This window comes from Boleophthalmus pectinirostris, unplaced genomic scaffold, assembly GCF_026225935.1.
Source record: "Boleophthalmus pectinirostris isolate CB_2022bp ecotype Guang Dong unplaced genomic scaffold, ASM2622593v1 HiC_scaffold_12, whole genome shotgun sequence".
NCBI lineage: Eukaryota > Metazoa > Chordata > Actinopteri > Gobiiformes > Gobiidae > Boleophthalmus > Boleophthalmus pectinirostris.
In genome coordinates this window covers 39,554,874-39,574,797 of record NW_026571018.1, presented here as the reverse complement: position 1 = coordinate 39,574,797, position 19,924 = coordinate 39,554,874, and the positions used below count along the sequence as shown (strand labels likewise).

The following is a 19,924-nucleotide window of genomic DNA, read 5'->3' as shown; positions in this document are numbered from 1 at the left end:
GAAGAAGAAGAAGAAGAAGAAGAAGAGGAAGAAGAGAACAGTATTACACTTTTATTAGGATGATTCAGTTGTCGGAGTTTGAATCATCAGATGTGAATTAAATGAAATAAAACAGCACCTTAATATAAAACCTGATTTCCACGTTTTTTTTTTTTTTTGGTTTTGTAAAGAGATTCGTTTTGTTTAAAGCTGCACTGTGGAACTTTTCGCTTTGGAGAGTCCGTCGCCTGTTTGTTTCCGTGGAGACGTCGCAGCTTTGTTCGGAATGTTCCACAGTGTGACTTAAAACAGATCGAATTTATGTTTATTCAATCAAATACAGATGGATTTATGAACCAGGACTAAACCAGGACTAAACCAGGACTAAACCAGGACTAAACCAGGTAAACTAGGTCTAAACCAGGACTAAACCAGGACTAAACCAGGACTAAACCAGGACTAAACCAGGACTAAACCAGGACTAAACCAGGACTAAACCAGGACTAAACCAGGACTAAACCAGGACTAAACCAGGTCTAAACCAGGTCTAAACCAGGACTAAACCAGGACTAAACCAGGACTAAACCACCAGGACTAAACCAGGACTAAACCAGGTCTAAACCAGGACTCTAAACAGGTAAACCAGGTCTAAACCAGGACTAAACCAGGACTCTAAACCAGGACTAAACCAGGACTAAACCAGGACTAAACCAGGACTAAACCAGTAAACCAGGACTAAACCAGGACTAAACCAGGTCTAAACCAGGTCCCAGGACTAAACCAGGTCTAAACCAGGACTAAACCAGGTCTAAACCAGGTCTAAACCAGGACTAAACCAGAACCAGGACTAAACCAGGACTAAACCAGGACTAAACTAAACCAGGACTAAACCAGGACTAAACCACCAGGACTAAACCAGGTCTAAACCAGGACTAAACCAGGAATAAACCAGGACTAAACCAGGACTAAACCAGGAAACTAAACCAGGACTAAACTAAACCAGGACTAAACCAGGACTAAACCAGGACTAACTAAACCAGGACTAAACCAGGTCTAAACCAGGTCTAAACCAGGACTAAACCAGGACTAAACCAGGACTAAACCAGGTAAACCAGGACTAAACCAGGACTAAACCAGGTCTAAACCAGGACTAAACCAGGACTAAACCAGGACTAAACCAGGAAAACCAGGACTAAACCAGGACTAAACCAGGTCTAAACCAGGTCTAAACCAGGACTAAACCAGGACTAAACCAGGACTAAACCAGGAACTAAACTAAACCAGGTCTAAACCAGGACTAAACCAGGACTAAACCAGGTCTAAACCAGGTCTAAACCAGGACTAAACCAGGACTAAACCAGGACTAAACCAGGTAAACCAGGACTAAACCAGGACTAAACCAGGACTAAACCAGGACTAAACCAGGACTAAACCAGGAAACCAGGACTAAACCAGGTCTAAACCAGGTAAACCAGGAAACTAAACCAGGTCTAAAACCAGGACTAAACCAGGACTAAACCAGGTCTAAACCAGGACTAAACCAGGACTAAACCAGGACTCTAAACCAGGACTAAACCAGGTCTAAACCAGGTCTAAACTAAACCAGGAACTAAACCAGGACTAAACCAGGACTAAACCAGGACTAAACCAGGAAACTAAACCAGGTCCAGGTCTACTAAACCAGGTCTAAACCAGGACTAAACCAGGTCTAAACCAGTAAACCAGGACTAAACCAGGTCTAAACCAGGACTAAACCAGGTCTAAACCAGGTCTAAACTAAACCAGGACTAAACCAGGACTAAACCAGGACTAAACCAGGTAAACCAGGTAAACCAGGACTAAACCAGGACTAAACCAGGACTAAACCAGGACTAAACCAGGTAAACTAAACCAGGACTAAACCAGGACTAAACTAAACCAGGACTAAACCAGGTCTAAACCAGGTCTAAACCAGGACTAAACCAGGTCTAAACCAGGACTAAACCAGGACTAAACCAGGGACTAAACCAGGACTAAACCAGGACTAAACCAGTAAACCAGGTCTAAACCAGGACTAAACCAGGACTAAACCAGGTCTAAACCAGGACTAAACCAGGTCTAAACCAGGACTCTAAACCAGGACTAAACCAGGACTAAACCAGGTAAACCAGGACTGAAACCAGGAAAACCAGGTAAACCAGGTCTAAACCAGGTCTAAACCAGGACTAAACCAGGACTAAACCAGGACTAAACCAGGTCTAAACCAGGACTAAACCAGGACTAAACCAGGACTAAACCAGGACTAAACCAGGACTAAACCAGGTAAACCAGGACTAAACCAGGACTAAACCAGGACTAAACCAGGACTAAACCAGGTCTAAACCAGGACTAAACTAAACCAGGTCTAAACCAGGTCTAAACCAGGACTAAACCAGGACTAAACCAGGACTAAACCAGGACTAAACCAGGACTAAACCAGGTCTAAACCAGGTCTAAACCAGGACTAAACCAGGACTAAACCAGGACTAAACCAGGACTAAACCAGGACTAAACCAGGACTAATCCAGGACTAAACCAGGTCTAAACCAGGACTAAACCAGGTCTAAACCAGGAAACTAAACCAGGATCTAAACCAGGACTAAACCAGGTCTAAACCAGGACTAAACCAGGACTCTAAACCAGGTCTAAACCAGGTCTAAACCAGGACTAAACCAGGACTAAACCAGGATCTAAACCAGGACTGAAACCAGGACTAAACCAGGTCTAAACCAGGACTAAACCAGGACTGAACCAGGACTAAACCAGGACTAAACCAGGACTAACCAGGACTAAACCAGGACTAAACCAGGACCCAGGAACTAACCAGGACTAACCAGGAATAAACCAGGTCTAAACCAGGTCTAAACCAGGACTAAACCAGGTCTAAACCAGGACTAAACCAGGACTAAACCAGGACTAAACCAGGACTAAACCAGGTCTAAACCAGGTCTAAACCAGGACTAAACCAGGTCTAAACCAGGACTGAACCAGGACTAAACCAGGACTAAACCAGGACTAAACCAGGTCTAAACCAGGACTAAACCAGGACTAAACCAGGTCTAAACCAGGTCTAAACCAGGACTAAACCAGGACTAAACCAGGTCTAAACCAGGACTGGAAAACCAGGACTAAACCAGGACTGAACCAGGACTAAACCAGGACTAAACCAGGACTGAAACCAGGACTAAACCAGGACTAAACCAGGACTAAACCAGGACTAAACCAGGACTAAACCAGGACTAAACCAGGACTAAACCAGGTTCTAAACCAGGACTAAACCAGGACTAAACCAGGACTCTAAACCAGGACTAAACCAGGTCTAAACCAGGACTAAACCAGGACTAAACCAGGACTAAACCAGGTCTAAACCAGGACTAAACCAGGACTAAACCAGGTCTAAACCAGGACTAAACCAGGACTAAACCAGGACTAAACCAGGTCTAAACCAGGTCTAAACCAGGACTAAACCAGGACTAAACCAGGACTAAACCAGGACTAAACCAGGTCTAAACCAGGACTAAACCAGGACTAAACCAGGTCTAAACCAGGACTAAACCAGGACTAAACCAGGTCTAAACCAGGTCTAAATCTCTAGGAACAAATTTCCTCCTGGGCGTCGCTTCTCCACAGATCTGAACCTGTGACTGTGTCTGGTTTGTCTCCATGGAGATAAAAAGGTTTAAAGTCGCACTGTGGAACATTCCAGACAAGTGTTGGACGTTTCACGTTCAGTGGAAGGTGAAAGGTCCAGAAGTACCAAAGTAAAAGTACTTTTGTTTTTTACTTGAGTACATTTGACAGTGAGTACTTTTTACTTTTGACAGCAGTTACTTGTACTTTTACTCTACTGTTTAGAACAACTGAAAAGTAAAAGTATTTTTCTTTAAACAAAAAACAAAAAAATCTCTACATTTCCTCCTTTGAAAGTTCTAAAACTCTAAATACTTTTACTTTTTACTCTTTAAGTACATTTTTAAACAAGTACTTTGATACTTTTACTGAAGTAGATTTTCTCACGTGATACTTTTACTTGAGTAACTTTTGCCTCTGTATTTGTACTTTTACTTAAGTAACAAACGCAGTAGTGCAGTACTTCCTCCAGAGCCTCGTGTACTTTAATATTTACTCTTTTATTTATTTACGTCTGATGTTTTAACCATAAACACGCATGCGCAGTGAAGAGCCGTGAGGAGCCGTGAGGAGCCGTGAGGAGCCGTGAAGAGCCGTGAAGAGCCGTGAGGAGCCGGTGGGACTCGTGGCTCGTGCTGCAGTTCTCTCTGTGTCCGGCGGAGGGCGCCGCGGCCGCGCGGAGCTGCACGTGCACACGCTCGTCCTGACGTGACTCGTTCAGATTCGGATCCGCGGAGCTCGCGCCTCGTGACCGAAACATTTACAGAAGCTCCAAAGTGACGTCATCACCGCAACGTTTAAACCTCAAGGATTTGAATCTTAAATGTCCCGTAATGTTTTTAATGTGTGTGTGTGTGTCTGTCTGTGTGTGTGTGTGTGTGTGTCTGTCTGTGTGTGTGTGTGTGTGTGTCTGTCTGTGTGTGTGTGTGTGTGTGTGTGGTGTGTGTGTGTGTGTGTGTGTGTGTCTGTGTGTGTGTGTGTGTGTGTGTGTGTGTGTCTGTGTGTGTGTGTTGGTGGTGGTGGGAGGGGCCAATGGCACAGATTGGCAGCCTCACTTCCGTCAGTTGCCCCGGGGCAGTTGTGGCTCCAGCAGGAGTTTAACCACAGAGTCTGAAGAATCAAGTGTAAAGAAGAAAGACGCGATTATAAAAGTGATGAGTCATGTGTGAAGTGTTCACATGTGTGAAGTGTTCACATGTGTGAAGTGTTCACATGTGTGTGAAGTGTTCACATGTGTGAAGTGTTCACATGTGTGAAGTGTTCACATGTGTGTGAAGTGTTCACATGTGTGTGTGAAGTGTTCACATGTGTGAAGTGTTCACATGTGTGAAGTGTTCACATGTGTGAAGTGTTCACATGTGTGTGAAGTGTTCACATGTGTGAAGTGTTCACATGTGTGTGAAGTGTTCACATGTGTGTGTGAAGTGTTCACATGTGTGAAGTGTTCACATGTGTGTGAAGTGTTCACATGTGTGTGTGAAGTGTTCACATGTGTGTGAAGTGTTCACATGTGTGAAGTGTTCACATGTGTGTGAAGTGTTCACATGTGTGAAGTGTTCACATGTGTGTGAAGTGTTCACATGTGTGTGAAGTGTTCACATGTGTGTGAAGTGTTCACATGTGTGTGAAGTGTTCACATGTGTGAAGTGTTCATGTGTGTGAAGTGTTCACATGTGTGAAGTGTTCACATGTGTGTGAAGTGTTCACATGTGTGTGTGTGTGTGTTGTGTTCACATGTGTGTGTGTGAAGTGTTCACATGTGTGAATGTGTGAAGTGTTCACATGTGTGTGAAGTGTTCACATGTGTGTGAAGTGTTCACATGTGTGTGTGAAGTGTTCACATGTGTGAAGTGTTCACATGTGTGTGAAGTGTTCACATGTGTGTGAAGTGTTCACATGTGTGTGAAGTGTTCACATGTGTGTGAAGTGTTCACATGTGTGAAGTGTTCACATGTGTGTGAAGTGTTCACATGTGTGAAGTGTTCACATGTGTGAAGTGTTCACATGTGTGTCAATGTGTTGAAGTGTTCACATGTGTGTGAAGTGTTCACATGTGTGAAGTGTTCACATGTGTGTGAAGTGTTCACATGTGTGAAGTGTTCACATGTGTTCACATGTGTGAAGTGTTCACATGTGTGAAGTGTTCACATGTGTGAAGTGTTCACATGTGTGTGAAGTGTTCACATGTGTGTGAAGTGTTCACATGTGTGAAGTGTTCACATGTGTGTGAAGTGTTCACATGTGTGAAGTGTTCACATGTGTGTGAAGTGTTCACATGTGTGAAGTGTTCACATGTGTGTGAAGTGTTCACATGTGTGTGTGAAGTGTTCACATGTGTGAAGTGTTCACATGTGTGAAGTGTTCACATGTGTGAAGTGTTCACATGTGTGAAGTGTTCACATGTGTGTGTGAAGTGTTCACATGTGTGAAGTGTTCACATGTGTGTGAAGTGTTCACATGTGTGAAGTGTTCACATGTGTGAAGTGTTCACATGTGTGTGAAGTGTTCACATGTGTGAAGTGTTCACATGTGTGTGAAGTGTTCACATGTGTGAAGTGTTCACATGTGTGTGAAGTGTTCACATGTGTGAAGTGTTCACATGTGTGAAGTGTTCAAGTGTGTGTGAAGTGTTCACTGTGTGAAGTGTTCACGTGTGTGTGTGAAAGTGTTCACATGTGTGTGTGAAGTGTTCACATGTGTAAGTGTTCAATGTGTGAAGTGTTCACATGTGTGTCACATGTGTGAAGTGTTCACATGTGTGTGAAGTGTCAGTCAATGTGTGAAGTGTTCACATGTGTGTGAAGTGTTCACATGTGTGAAGTGTTCACATGTGTGAAGTGTTCACATGTGTGTGAAGTGTTCAATGTGTTGTGAAGTGTCTGTGTGTGAAGTGTTCACGTGTGTGTGAAGTGTTCACGTGTGTGAAGTGTTCACATGTGTGAAGTGTTCACATGTGTGTGTGAAGTGTTCACATGTGTGTGTGAAGTGTTCACATGTGTGTGTGAAGTGTTCACATGTGTGTGTGAAGTGTTCACGTGTGTGTGAAGTGTTCACATGTGTGAAGTGTTCACATGTGTGTGAAGTGTTCACATGTGTGTGAAGTGTTCACATGTGTGTGTGAAGTGTTCACATGTGTGTGTGAAGTGTTCACGTGTGTGTGAAGTGTTCACATGTGTGAAGTGGATAAATCTTCTGTTTCTTTTTGTTGTTTCGTGTTTTTCTTTGTGAAAAAAACAAATGAAAAAATGAGATTTTAAAGCCCGTGTGCGCATGCGCAGGTTTACCCCCCCTCTCTCTATTTCTGCGGCGCGGGGGGGGGGGCGGAGGGGCGGGGGGCACGCGCACATGTTCTACTTCCTGTTGTTCTTTTCAAAATAAAAGCTCGTGTTTGTTTCGGGGTCTTTGATGTGGCGCGGCGCGTGAGGTCGGCGCTCTTTGATCTAATCACGTGTTTAACACTTGACCCTCTTTAACCTTTGACCTTTAGGCTCGTCCTCGCGCTCGTGAGGATGAGGAGTTTGGATGAAGAGGCGCTCGTGAGCGCGGCGCTTCCGCGCGCGCCGCGGCCCGCGCGCTGACGGAGCTTGTCGCTGCCGCGGCTGTGGAGGCGCACCGCCGCCGCGTGAGAGAGAGAGAGACCCCCCCCCGGAGCCGGAGCCGGAGGAGAGGAGACCGGAGGAGACCGGAGGAGGCCCGGACAGAGCGCGCCCCCCCGCGGAGGAGGCCTCGGTTTAGGTAACGGCGCCTCGCGCTCCCCGGAGCCGCGGCAGGTGTCGCGAGGGGCGCTGATGGAGGCGGCGGCGGCGCGAGGCGGCAGGAGCGGCAGAGGCGGTGCGGTGAATCTCGGGAGATGCTCGATCCTCCGCGTCGCTCCGGTTCTGTTCGGGTTCTGTTCGGGTTCCGGTCACAGATGCGCACGAGGCATCGCGGCACGAGCTGCTCCTGTCGGGGTCCGCGGGAAATCTGCGCTAATCCCGCACGAGACCCACGCGCCCGGAGTCTGCGCAAACGCAGCGGAAAACGTCCGGGCTCCGGTGTTTGTGCGGCTCCGGCGGCTCCCGCGGCTCCGGTGGCTCCGGTAGCTCCGGTGGCTCCGGCGGCTCCCGCGGCTCCGGTGGCGCAGAGCTGCGGCTGAGGTGTGGCGCGTGGATCATTTACCGGGACCGGGGTCCGAACGCACGAGCCTGACGGACACGCGCGTCTGTCCGCGAGCTCCTGTTTCCCGCCTGTGCCCAGAGAGCACGCGCTGCAACGAAGTCCAGTCTATGTCCAGAACCTGCACGAGACCAGAGTCCAGACCAGAGTCCAGACCAGACCAGACCAGAGTCCAGACCAGAGTCCAGAGAGTCCAGACTAGAGTCCAGACCAGAGTCCAGAGACCAGACCAGACCAGAGACCAGACCAGAGCTCAGGGCCCAGAGTCCAGACAAAAACATCCTGTTGTGATCAGATCTGGTGTTTGTCGAGGGCTGAACCTGTTTGCAGAAGGAGCAGCAACAGAAGGAACTTAACTGTCCTGGTTTCCTGGTTTAGTCCTGGTTCAGTCCTGGTTTAGTCCTGGTTCAGTCCTGGTTTAGTCCTGGTTCAGTCCTGGTTTAGTCCTGGTTCAGTCCTGGTTTAGTCCTGGTTTAGTCCTGGTTCAGTCCTGGTTTAGTCCTGGTTCAGGAGGACGTGTGGGAACAGAAGTTTTTCAGTTTATTTGTGTTTTATTTTCATGTTGGATCTGAGTCTGTTCAGTTTTGTTTCATCTTTTCTGTGTTTTTGTAAATTGTCGTGTGGAGCGTGTGGGCGGAGCCTCGTACAGACTCGTACTGTGTGGGCGGAGCCTCGTAAACACTTGTTACTGCGGGGGAACGACACGAGGAGCTGAAGCGTCTGTTCTGCTTCTGTTCCATTTTTTAATTGATATTTTCCAGCCGTCGTCCACGTTCTCTGTGAGTGTGACGCTAACAGGACGCACTGCTCCGTCTGCGGCTCCGTCTGCGGCTCCGTCTGCGGCTCCGTCTGCGGCTCCGTCTGCGGCTCCGTCTGCGGCTCCGTCTGCGGCTCCGTCTGCGGCTCCGTCAGACTCACCGCAGGGAAATGAAAACGAGCTGTTCACGACCAAACACATCGAGGTTCAGAAACACAAACTCGGGCGAGTTGGGAGGAGACGTGAGCACTGACGCTGCATGTTTTTCTTCTTCACCCGTTTAGTTTTGTAGCAGTTTGACTTCAGGTCGGTCCTGCCCACACCAGTCTGGTCGTGTGACTCGAGTGGACAGGCTCCGTTCTCTGGTGCATCCGGTCAGACTCGGCTTCACTGAAAAAGTAGAAGAAAAGACGTGGACGCTGCGAAATCCCAATTTCGAAGTGACGTAAAAAAAAAATGGAGCAGCGCAGCGAACAGGAAATGGAAGCAGGTTTTAGACCAGGAGAGTCAAACTCATGTTGTTCTGGGGTCGAGTCCAACCGACTTTGATCCAAAGTGTCCGGATCAGAAAACTCATGTCATATAAACCCCAAAAATAACAAGAAGTTCAAATATTTGTGCAGAGAAACACAAATCTATTACACAAATCTTTTTAATTGATGAACTCTTTCTTTTACAAAATATTATAATATTATGAACAACCTGAAACTTTAAGAAAAATACAATTTCAACACAAAGTTTGAACATGAACTTGTCTGTAAACAGGAATAAGTCCATTTTTGTTGTAAAATCCTGCACTCGGCTCCACTTTTCTCATGTTGGACATTTTTCTGATGAGGGTGTCACGGTCAACAGTCAAAACGATCGTCCTTTAAGAGCGTTTGGAAAGAGACAAGTCTTCATTTGTGCTGCTCTGGTGGGAGGGGCCACGTACAGAGACGCTGGAGACGCTGCTGTGATAAACACCACACAAAATTAACACCATTTTAATAGAAAATATCATTAAAATATTTGAGTAGAAAATCAGCCCAGGGCCAGATTAAAGGTGTTGGAGGGCCGGATCTGGCCCCCGGGCCGTATGTTGGACACCTGTGATTTCAGAGTTTTGGTAAAATGACTTGAGTTTGTGATCAGAAAGACGGACGAAAACACGCCGGGAATCTGTCCACAAGGAAAAGACAAAGGAGTCACCAGGACGTCGTATAAAAACTAACTTATAGTCGGACCGAGGACCAGATGAGCAAGATTTTCATGAGGAAGAAATGAATCTCCTGCCCTAAATCGCCGCCTGGTCTCAAATAAAAGCCTGGTCTGTTAAGTGACTGAAACTAATAAACGTCCCGGAGATTATTTGGTGTTTTACGGTGACAACACAAAACACATTTATGTTTCGTCTTTGATACGTTCCTTTCACCTTCGGTGTGGACGCAGAATGATCCGTATCTTTTAGTTTTAGTCTTTTATTTTAGTTCTGGTTGAGTGGACGGGACGGGGGACAGTCCGCACGATGTAGGAGAGGGGCCACGGTTGGACGTCCACGAGGTGTAGGGGAGGAGGGTTGGGGACTCCTGGTCTAAAATGTGCACAAGATTAGAACACACACAAGTTTAGTCTGTTTAAAACGTTTTTATTGATGCCAAATCAAATCTCCAGCACAAATGATGAACGACAAACAAACATGAATCATTTGTTTATTTTATTTTACACTCAGATTTAGTTTGTGGGACTGTAGTGTCCTGCCGCGCCCACACTGAGCTTTCAAAACGTGTCCCGCGTCGCTCTGTTTTGCGTCGGGTCCCGTGGAGTGCATTAAAAGCCCGCGTTGCTGCTGGGAAATATTTTGTTCGGAGGCAGAAACACGGTAGCGTCAAACACAGTGTGTAACCTCGTGTATTTCTCCCTGATAATGGTAAATTCCTGCTGCATTATCGGACGCACAAATAGAAGCACGGAAGAAGGAAAATGTCTTTTTTTATATCCGCTAACGGTGAATTAAACGACTTTCAAACATCCGCAGAGCAAACGTAGAAGATCCTAACAAACCGTGGACTCAACAAGTTCAACAACACATCCAGACTCTTGGAGGTTTTCATCTTTTCTGCTGTGAATGGCCCAGGAGTTTCCACCAAGTCATTGTGGATGTCGCCCAAGTGAATATTTGTCCAGGGAGTTGGAGATTCTGACCAGAAGTTTGGTTTGGTCCAGACTCTGTCGGGGTTGAAAAGGGGGATTTGTCGTCCGTCGATGTTTATGACCAATTTCTGGTCAAATGGTCTTGGGTCGTCTGCCGTTAGAGTGGATAAATAACCAGGATCAATACCCTTTACGTGTTTTCTCGCTCCGTCCGTCGTGTTGAATTAGTGTTTCTTGCCACCGACCAAAATAATTCCCAGCAGCACGCTTTTGTCAACAATGAAACTCGCCTATATTGTCTTGTTTCTCTTGCGCCCCCTGCAGGTGAGGTTCAGGTGTTTATTGTCTTGTTTCTTGCGCCCCCTGCAGGTGAGGTTCAGGTGTTTATTGTCTTGTTTCTTGCGCCCCCTGCAGGTTCAGTTTTATTGTCTTGTTTCTTGCGCCCCTGCAGGTGAGGTTCAGGTGTTTATTGTCTTGTTTCTTGCGCCCCCTGCAGGTGAGGTTCAGGTGTTTATTGTCTTGTTTCTTGCGCCCCCTGCAGGTGAGGTTCAGGTGTTTATTGTCTTGTTTCTTGCGCCCCCTGCAGGTGAGGACCATGTTCTGCTCGGTGAAGGCGTTCGAGGGGCAGCAGTACTCGTCTCTGAAGCGTCAGTGTTTGCAGAGCGGGCTGCTCTACGAGGACCCGCGCTTCCCCGCCAAAGACGACTCCCTGTTCCTCCACGGAAACCGAATCGGCCGAGTCGTGTGGAAGCGCCCGCGGGTGAGGGCGCGCACACACACACACACACACACAAATATACACACACACAAGAACACACACACACACACACACAAGAACACACACAAAAGTCCGTCCAAACCTGAGACGATCCAAACACAAAGACTCATTTGTCTCTCGTGTCCCTCAAACACAGAAGACGCGTCTCCTCCAAAACTCTCGGAACATTCAGAACAAAACGTAGAGGCTGAGTCCACCTCAGATCACCTGATGAGTTAAACCTACTTTATCAAATTTTGATGAAACTTGGTGTGTAGGTAAATGAAAGCCAGAAGAGCCAAAATCTCACATTTAAGTTTGATCCGACCAACAGTTTCCGAGACTTCACAATTACATTTTTTCACTTTTTTTTTTTTTTTTGTGGTCGCTGAATTTCAAACTGCATTAACTCAGAAACGACTGGTCCGATATCAAAAACCAACGTATCTCTGGAAAGGGGACGTCAGAAGGAATCCAAATCTTGTATTTATTTTTGCATTTGAGTACTTTTGAGATAAGGTAAATTTGTGTGAAAATAAAAAAGAAAACCCCTCCAGATGTTTTATATGTTGTAGTCGACGTACAGGCTTAAATTTGTGTCACTGAGGTCGTCTTAAAAGAACTTAAATGCAAAAAATAAATTTTAAATAAAAGATTCTTGATGATTTCCACTTTCCAGAGATTCCTTGGTTTTTTATATCGGACCGATTTGAAATTCGGCCACACAAAAAGAGTGAAAAAATCAAATTGCAATATTTCTCTCAGAAACCGTTGGTCTGATCATGATACAGTTTGAGATTTTGTCTGTTTTGGCCATGACTTACACCAGTTTTCTTTGCAACTGGACAACGTGAGGGTTTAAACTGCATTTTTTGGGGGGTGACGTTGAGGGGGAATGACCCTAAAACCTCTTTGACCTGAGATGAGTCAGAGTTTGGAGCTTCGATTGTCGATTCTGTAAAAATCGTCTCTGTTTCTCCGTCCTTTGAGCAGACGTGTTTGTTTTGACACTGACAGAGCAGGCCTCTCTCTGATTGGTTAATCCACCTGTCAATCATGTCCAAAGCATGGCTAAGCTCCTCCCCCTCTAGTCGTCGCTCCAGGTTCTGTCGCTCCAGGAGTTTGGGCTCAGACAGAATCTCACACAGAGAGAAAAGCAACTGGGAATTCAACCTGAGAGAAAAGAGAGAGAGAAAGAGAAAAACAGAGAGAAAGAGAAAAACAGAGAAAGAGAAAAACAGAGAGAAAGAGAAAAACAGAGAGAAAGAGAAAAACAGAGAGAAAGAGAAAGAGAAAAACAGAGAGAGAAAGAAAAACAGAGAAAGAGAAAACAGAGAGAAAGAGAAAAACAGAGAGAAAGAGAAAAACAGAGAGAGAGAAAAACAGAGAGAAAGAGAAAAACAGAGAGAGAAGAGGGAACTGAACCTGTCCATGTTCTTCAGGGTTTTTCTCTTTCACAAAGGTTGATTCTGTTGGATTTTTTTCTATTTTCACAACATTTGTTTGTTGTTGTTATTTTCACAACAACAAAAATTTTTTTCAAAGTTTAAATCATTAGTGTCCAAACCTTTTTCATCAAGGTCCACGTCTCTAAACACAGACGAAGCAGAGGGACGATCGAGGGTCGTGGACTGGAGCTCAGTACTGGGAATAATTGAAGTATTTGCATGTTTATCTCGTCAGAATGAACTGTCCGTCTTTATTCACACTAAGATCCTTAAAAACACACACTACATATTCATTATTAGCTTTATCAAGGTAGATTCTCAAAAAACTTGCAGTAAAAAATCATTTTTAGTTGATCCAAGGTAATATGTTTTCAGGTTCTTTTTTTCAGACCCAGAGTGTATTTCATCCCTGACAGTTTGGACGGTTCACTCGCGTCTTCCTCAGAGTCACGTGATGTTGCTGTGACGTGTCTGATCAGATGATTTAAACAGGTTTTGGCGCCGTCTTCCTACCGGTGGAGGCAGGACGACAGCGCCACCTGCAGTCCCACTTCCTCAGGACAGAATCCCAGTTGTGAACTTGGGAACTCCACTCTAGGTCTGAAAAAAATAACCTAATAACATAGAATATCGGAAGAGCAAATGAATCTCATTGGACTGATCCAAGGTCATTTGGGCCAATTCACCTGGAATTCTGAGGGCCAAGAAAAATGTGTCCCAGGGTCGCATTTGGCCCCTGGGCCATAGTTTGGACATGCCTGATTTAAGTGTCTTCGTGAGACTGATCCTCGCCGCTCGGAGACGCTCCAGCAGCTCTCGCTCCGATTGGTCCAAACACTCCACATCGTCCCCGTTCCAGACGACGCGCGGCGGGAGGAGCTCGTCCGGATTCAAGACGTAAATGTGGAAGAGAAAAATTATTTTTAGACCCGTGAGACGAAGACACAAACTCTAAAAACAACACGACGCATCCTGGATTCATCTTCAGATTTGATGAGAGTTCTGTTCTCCACATCCACTCGTGTGTGTGAGGTTCTGTCGTGTGTGTGTGAGGTTCTGTCGTGTGTGTGTGAGGTTCTGTCGTGTGTGTGTGAGGTTCTGTCGTGTGTGTGAGGTTCTGTCGTGTGTGAGGTGTGTGTGTGTGAGGTTCTGTCGTGTGTGTGTGAGGTTCTGTCGTGTGTGTGTGAGGTTCTGTCGTGTGTGTGTGAGGTTCTGTCGTGTGTGTGTGAGGTTCTGTCATGTGTGTGAGGTTCTGTCGTGTGTGTGTGAGGTTCTGTCTTGTGTGTGTGAGGTTCTGTCGTGTGTGTGTGAGGTTCTGTCTGTGTGTGTGTGAGGTTCTGTCGTGTGTGTGAGGTTCTGTGTGTGTGTGTTGAGGTTCTGTCGTGTGTGTGTGAGGTTCTGTCGTGTGTGTGTGTGAGGTTCTGTCGTGTGTGTCTGTGAGGTTCTGTCGTGTGTGTGTGAGGTTCTGTCTTGTGTGTGTGAGGTTCTGTCGTGTGTGTGTGAGGTTCTGTCGTGTGTGTGAGGTTCTGTCGTGTGGGTTCTGAGGTTCTGTCGTGTGTGTGTGAGGTTCTGTCGTGTGTGTGAGGTTCTGTCGTGTGTGTGTGAGGTTCTGTCGTGTGTGCGTGAGGTTCTGTCGTGTGAGTGTGAGGTTCTGTCGTGTGAGGTTCTGTCGTGTGTGAGTGTCGTGTGTCTGTCGTGTGTGTGAGGTTCTGTCGTGTGTGTGAGGTTCTGTCGTGTGTGTGTGAGGTTCTGTCGTGTGTGTGTGAGGTTCTGTCGTGCGTGTGTGAGGTTCTGTCGTGTGTGTGTGTGAGGTTCTGTCGTGTGTGTGAGGTTCTGTCGTGCGTGTGTGAGGTTCTGTCGTGTGTGTGCGGTTCTGTCATGTGTGCGTGAGGTTCTGTCGTGTGTGTGAGGTTCTGTCATGTGTGAGGTTCTGTCTTGTGTGTGTGAGGTTCTGTCGTGTGTGTGAGGTTCTGTCGTGTGTGTGAGGTTCTGTCGTGTGTGTGAGGTTCTGTCGTGTGTGTGAGGTTCTGTCGTGTGTGTGTGAGGTTGTGTGTGTGTGTGTGAGGTTCTGTCATGTGTGTGTGAGGTTCTGTCGTGTGTGTGAGGTTCTGTCGTGTGTGTGAGGTTCTGTCGTGTGTGTGAGGTTCTGTCGTGTGCGTGAGGTTCTGTCGTGTGCGTGAGGTTCTGTCGTGTGCGTGAGGTTCTGTCGTGTGTGTGTGAGGTTCTGTCGTGCGTGTGTGAGGTTCTGTCGTGTGTGCGTGAGGTTCTGTCGTGTGTGTAGGTTCTGTCGTGTGTGTGTGAGGTTCTGTCGTGTGTGAGGTTCTGTCGTGTGTGTGAGGTTCTGTCGTGTGTGCGTGAGGTTCTGTCGTGTGTGTGTGAGGTTCTGTCGTGTGTGCGTGAGGTTCTGTCGTGTGTGTGAGGTTCTGTCGTGTGTGTGTGAGGTTCTGTCGTGTGGTTCTTGTTGGACTCGTGATTCTTTTGTAAATGAGCCAAATGTCTGAGACGAGTCTGAACCTGAACTGAACACAAACAGGAAGTGTGACTCCACATGTCAGAGTCACTGTCCTCCTCTGAACTCTCTCCGTCTGCTCGCTACAAAACATTTCTTCCGTGTGACCCAGTTTCCATGGCGATACACACCGCCTGTCTCCGGGAGAAAGACGTGAGGATGAGGAGAGAGAGAAAGAGGAAGAGAGAAAGAGGGAAGCACATCCTCACTGTCGTCTCTCGTTTCATCCTCGACTTCGTTTTTTTAAAGTGACTCTGCACTTTTTTTATGACGCGAAACTCCTGCAGGTCACGTCCCGTTCGTCCCGTCGCTGCAGTTTTGTGTCGTGTTTTTGTGTTTTTATGGAGAGTTGTCGTGTGTGTGTGTGTGGGGCTGGAGGCTTGTGGGCGGAGCCTCGTACAGACTCGTACTGTTGACCGTCAGGAGGGTTTGAACAGGTCGTGGTTCCTCCAGGTGAATCGCTGCTCCGTGTTTCCCCAAAACAGAACTCAGGTTTATTCGTAAATCAAATCTGGATCGAATCTGAATTTGTGTGTGATCATAACGCCGAGCTCAGCAAAAACAACTTTAGTTTGTGGCTCTAAAGTTAAAGTTAAACTCTGGACTGTAAATATGAGTGGACAGATCTAACGCTCTCACCGCCGTGTGCAAAACAGGAAGTTCTCCAGGAGGCTCTTCTGGCTCCTGTGTCTTTACATTTGGCTCTTGTGGCTCGTTGTTGTGGCCTCGACATTTTGGTCTTAAAATGTTCAGATTAACCTGCGACACATGATCCTGAATTTCTTTTTTGTTCCTCTTCATAACATAAAGTCTGACTCCAGATTCTCTCCTGTGACGTGAACATCGTGAGCCTCATGTGAGTCTGAGGAGAAACACGTCTTTACACAGACTTTGAACGAAATACAAAAGTGTGTCGTGTTTATTGGAGCGGGAGATTCTGTTAAAAGTCTTGTTTTTTGTGGCAACTTGATTTGAAACTCGGGACATGTGAGTTTTTATCTGAACCTCAGAGATTAGTTCTGCTGACGTCAGGAAAAACTGTTTGGTCTGAAGACGTTTCGCTCACTTGTGGGGACTCGGGTGGCCTGTGTGTTTGTGTGTTGATGATTCTCTTCTGTATGAACCACAAACTAAACCATGAGGAAACATCTGTCCACAAACCAGACTCCAGACTCCAGACTCCAGCAGAGTCTGTGTCATGTTTAATGTCACAGCAGCAGAGGGGAGGAACAGTCAGAGGTCAGAGGTCAGGGGATGATGGAGGTGTTCGTCCTTCACCTGTCACAGGCGTGAGCGTCGCCGTGGAAACACACACATTAGGACGACAGGTCAGGGTCGGTCCTGCACATCACACGTGTTATACACTTAAAGAACAGGGATGATGTAGACAAACGTTTCTCTCCTGTTCTAAGGAGGTTTCAGACTCATCCGTGTTTGAGTCATCTAGAGATCTCTCCCAGGCCCTGTTCAAACCCTCCTTATGGTCAACAGTACGAGTCTGTACGAGGCTCCGCCCACAAGCCGACGTCCCCCATAATCCCACACAAGAAATCTCGGTAACACTTTATAATAACTACACCTTATTTAGCCTTAATAAAGCATGAACAAAGCCTTAATTAATAATGAACAAAGACTTAATTAATAATGATTCACGCTTAGTAACTACTTGATTACTACCTTAATTAGCACTTGCACTTAATTAACCTGTGCTGTAAATAGTTACTCATAATTATTTCATACTTAATTACTCATGAACTAACCATTTGAGCATTTATTAATCATTACTAAACTATGAGATAATGATTTACTAATAAACATGTAATGCAATGATCATTCAGGCAGCTGTTATCTGTTAGTTAAGTGTTTTTGAGAGATTTTCTAAAGTGAAAACAAATTATGCTTTATTAAACATTTACTAAGCGTGAATCATTATTAATTAAATCTTTGTTCATGCTTTATTAAGGCTAAGTAAGGTGTAGTTATTATAAAGTGTTAACGAAATTTCAAATTCAAAAAAGTTCTTCACATGAAACATTTGAAGAATCTAAATTGTGTTTCTCACTAAAAAACGTGTAAATAAATAAATAAATAAATCAAAAGAAGCGGCAGGAGGCGGCAGGAGGCGGCAGGAGGCGGCAGGAGGCGGCAGGAGGCGGCAGGAGGCGGCAGGAGGCGGCAGGAGGCGGCAGGGTTCTCCTGTCGTGGTCAGAGCAGTTTCCGCTCCACAGTGATGCAGCTGAAAGCCTCTGAGTGGTTCTTCTGTGGTTCTTCTGTGGTCGTGACGGTCGTTTCTGCAGGAAGTCGAGTCTCTGCTGTTTTCTCCAGTGACGCAGCAAAAAAAAACAACAAAAACAGAAAAACACGACACAAAACTACACAAACACAACAACAACAACAACAAACCTGACGTGACGAGCTGGAGGTTCATGAGCAGAACGTTCAAATCATTTCAGATTGTAATAATTTCATCCTGGAGTTTAAATCTCGACTGAACTAAACGACCACTTCATGACATCACAAGGTGTTGTGTGTTTCAGGAGTTGTGCGTCGACTCTCACCTGTTCGTTGTGTGTGTGTGTTGTGTTTCAGGAGTTGTGCGTCGACCCTCACCTGTTCGTTGTGTGTGTGTTGTGTGTTGTTTCAGGAGTTGTGCGTCGACCCTCACCTGTTCGTTGTGTGTGTGTTGTGTGTTGTGTTTCAGGAGTTGTGCGTCGACCCTCACCTGTTCGTTGTGTGTGTGTGTGTTGTGTTTCAGGAGTTGTGCGTCGACCCTCACCTGTTCGTCGATGGGATCAGTGCTCATGATCTGCACCAGGGGCAACTCGGGAACTGTTGGTTTGTCGCCGCCTGCTCCAGCCTCGCCTCAAGAGAGTCACTGTGGCAGAAGGTAACACAACACAACACACACACAAACACACATACAACACACACACAACACAACACACACACAACATACAACACACACATACACACACACACACACACACACACACACAACACACACTACAACACACACACACACATACAACACACACACACACACACACACACACACATACAACACACACACATACACACACAATACACACAACACACACACACACACACACATACACACACACACAACATACAACACACACACACACAATACAACAGACACACACACACACACACACATACACACACACACACACACACACACACACACACACACACACACACACACACACACACACACACACATACAACACACACACACACACACACAACACAACACAACATACAACACAACACATACAACACACACACACACTACACACTACACACACACACACACAACACACACACACAACATACAACACACACACACACAATACAACAGACACACAGTGCACACAAAATAAACACATAAGCAACACATGCAACACACAAGACACAGAATACACACAACACACACAAGGAATACACACAACTGAACGCCACAATACACACACACACACACACACAATACACACACATACACAAGACAACACAAGTAATACACACACACAAATAATACAAACACACACAACACAGAAACACACACAATACTTTTTAGCTGTAGTATCAGTATCGAGTATCAATACCCCCCCCCCGACTCCTCCCCCTCGCCCTGTTAACTTTAGCCTGTGTTTCCTCTTTGTTTCCTGTTTGTTTCCTGTTTGTTTCCTCTTTGTTTCCTGTGTTTCCTCTTTGTTTCCTGTTTGTTTCCTGTGTTTCCTGTTTGTTTCCTGTGTTTCCTGTTTGTTTCCTGTGTTTCCTCTTTGTTTCCTGTTTGTTTCCTGTTTGTTTCCTCTTTGTTTCCTGTGTTTCCTCTTTGTTTCCTGTTTGTTTCCTCTTTGTTTCCTGTTTGTTTCCCGTGTTTCCTGTTTGTTTCCTCTTTGTTTCCTGTTTGTTTCCTTTGTTTTCTTTGTTTCTTGTTTGTTTCTTGTCTGTTTCCTGTTTGTTTCCCGTGTTTCTTGTTTGTTTCCTGTTTGTTTCCTGTTTGTTTCCTGTGTTTCCTGTTTGTTTCCTGTTTGTTTCCTGTTTCCTGTTTGTTTCCTGTGTTTCCTGTTTGTTTCCTGTTTGTTTCCTGTGTTTCCTGTTTGTTTCCTGTTTGTTTCCTGTTTGTTTCCTGTGTTTTCTGTGTTTCCTGTGCCGTGTCCGTGATGATTCCTCGCTTCCGTGTTTGGGCGTGTTGTTCCGTCAGGGGCCCCGGCGGCGGCGCTCGGTGAGTGTTGTTCCATCAGGGGCCCCGGTGGCGGCGCTCGCTCGGTCCCGGGGGACTCTTCCCCGGGGCGAGGGCGCGTGATTGGCCGAGGCTAACGCGCCCTCCCGCGGGACGACGCTCCGAGGCACTAAGTGTGCGATCGATGTCCCGCTCCTCCTCCACTCAGAGGCTTTTTATTGTTCGCTCGTTTAATTCAGCCTCGTCCTGGAGAAACGCTGCAGCTCCACATCGATCCACAAAACTATCAAGACGTTGTTTAAGGCGCTGAGTCTGAAGTTTACTCCCACTG

The 19,924-nt window shown here is 46.2% G+C and overlaps 1 protein-coding gene across 1 annotated transcript in view; it reads left to right on the top strand.

The window, feature by feature from the left end:
* Positions 1 to 11,267: 11,267 nt before the first annotated feature.
* capn5b (calpain 5b) overlaps positions 11,268 to 19,924 on the top strand; it is a 39,452-nt gene continuing 30,795 nt past the window's right edge. The window contains exons 1-2 of the mRNA XM_020937057.2: positions 11,268 to 11,432; positions 18,142 to 18,273. Coding sequence (XP_020792716.1) covers positions 11,268 to 11,432; positions 18,142 to 18,273 — 297 coding nt within the window. The remainder of the gene's footprint in view (positions 11,433 to 18,141; positions 18,274 to 19,924) is intronic.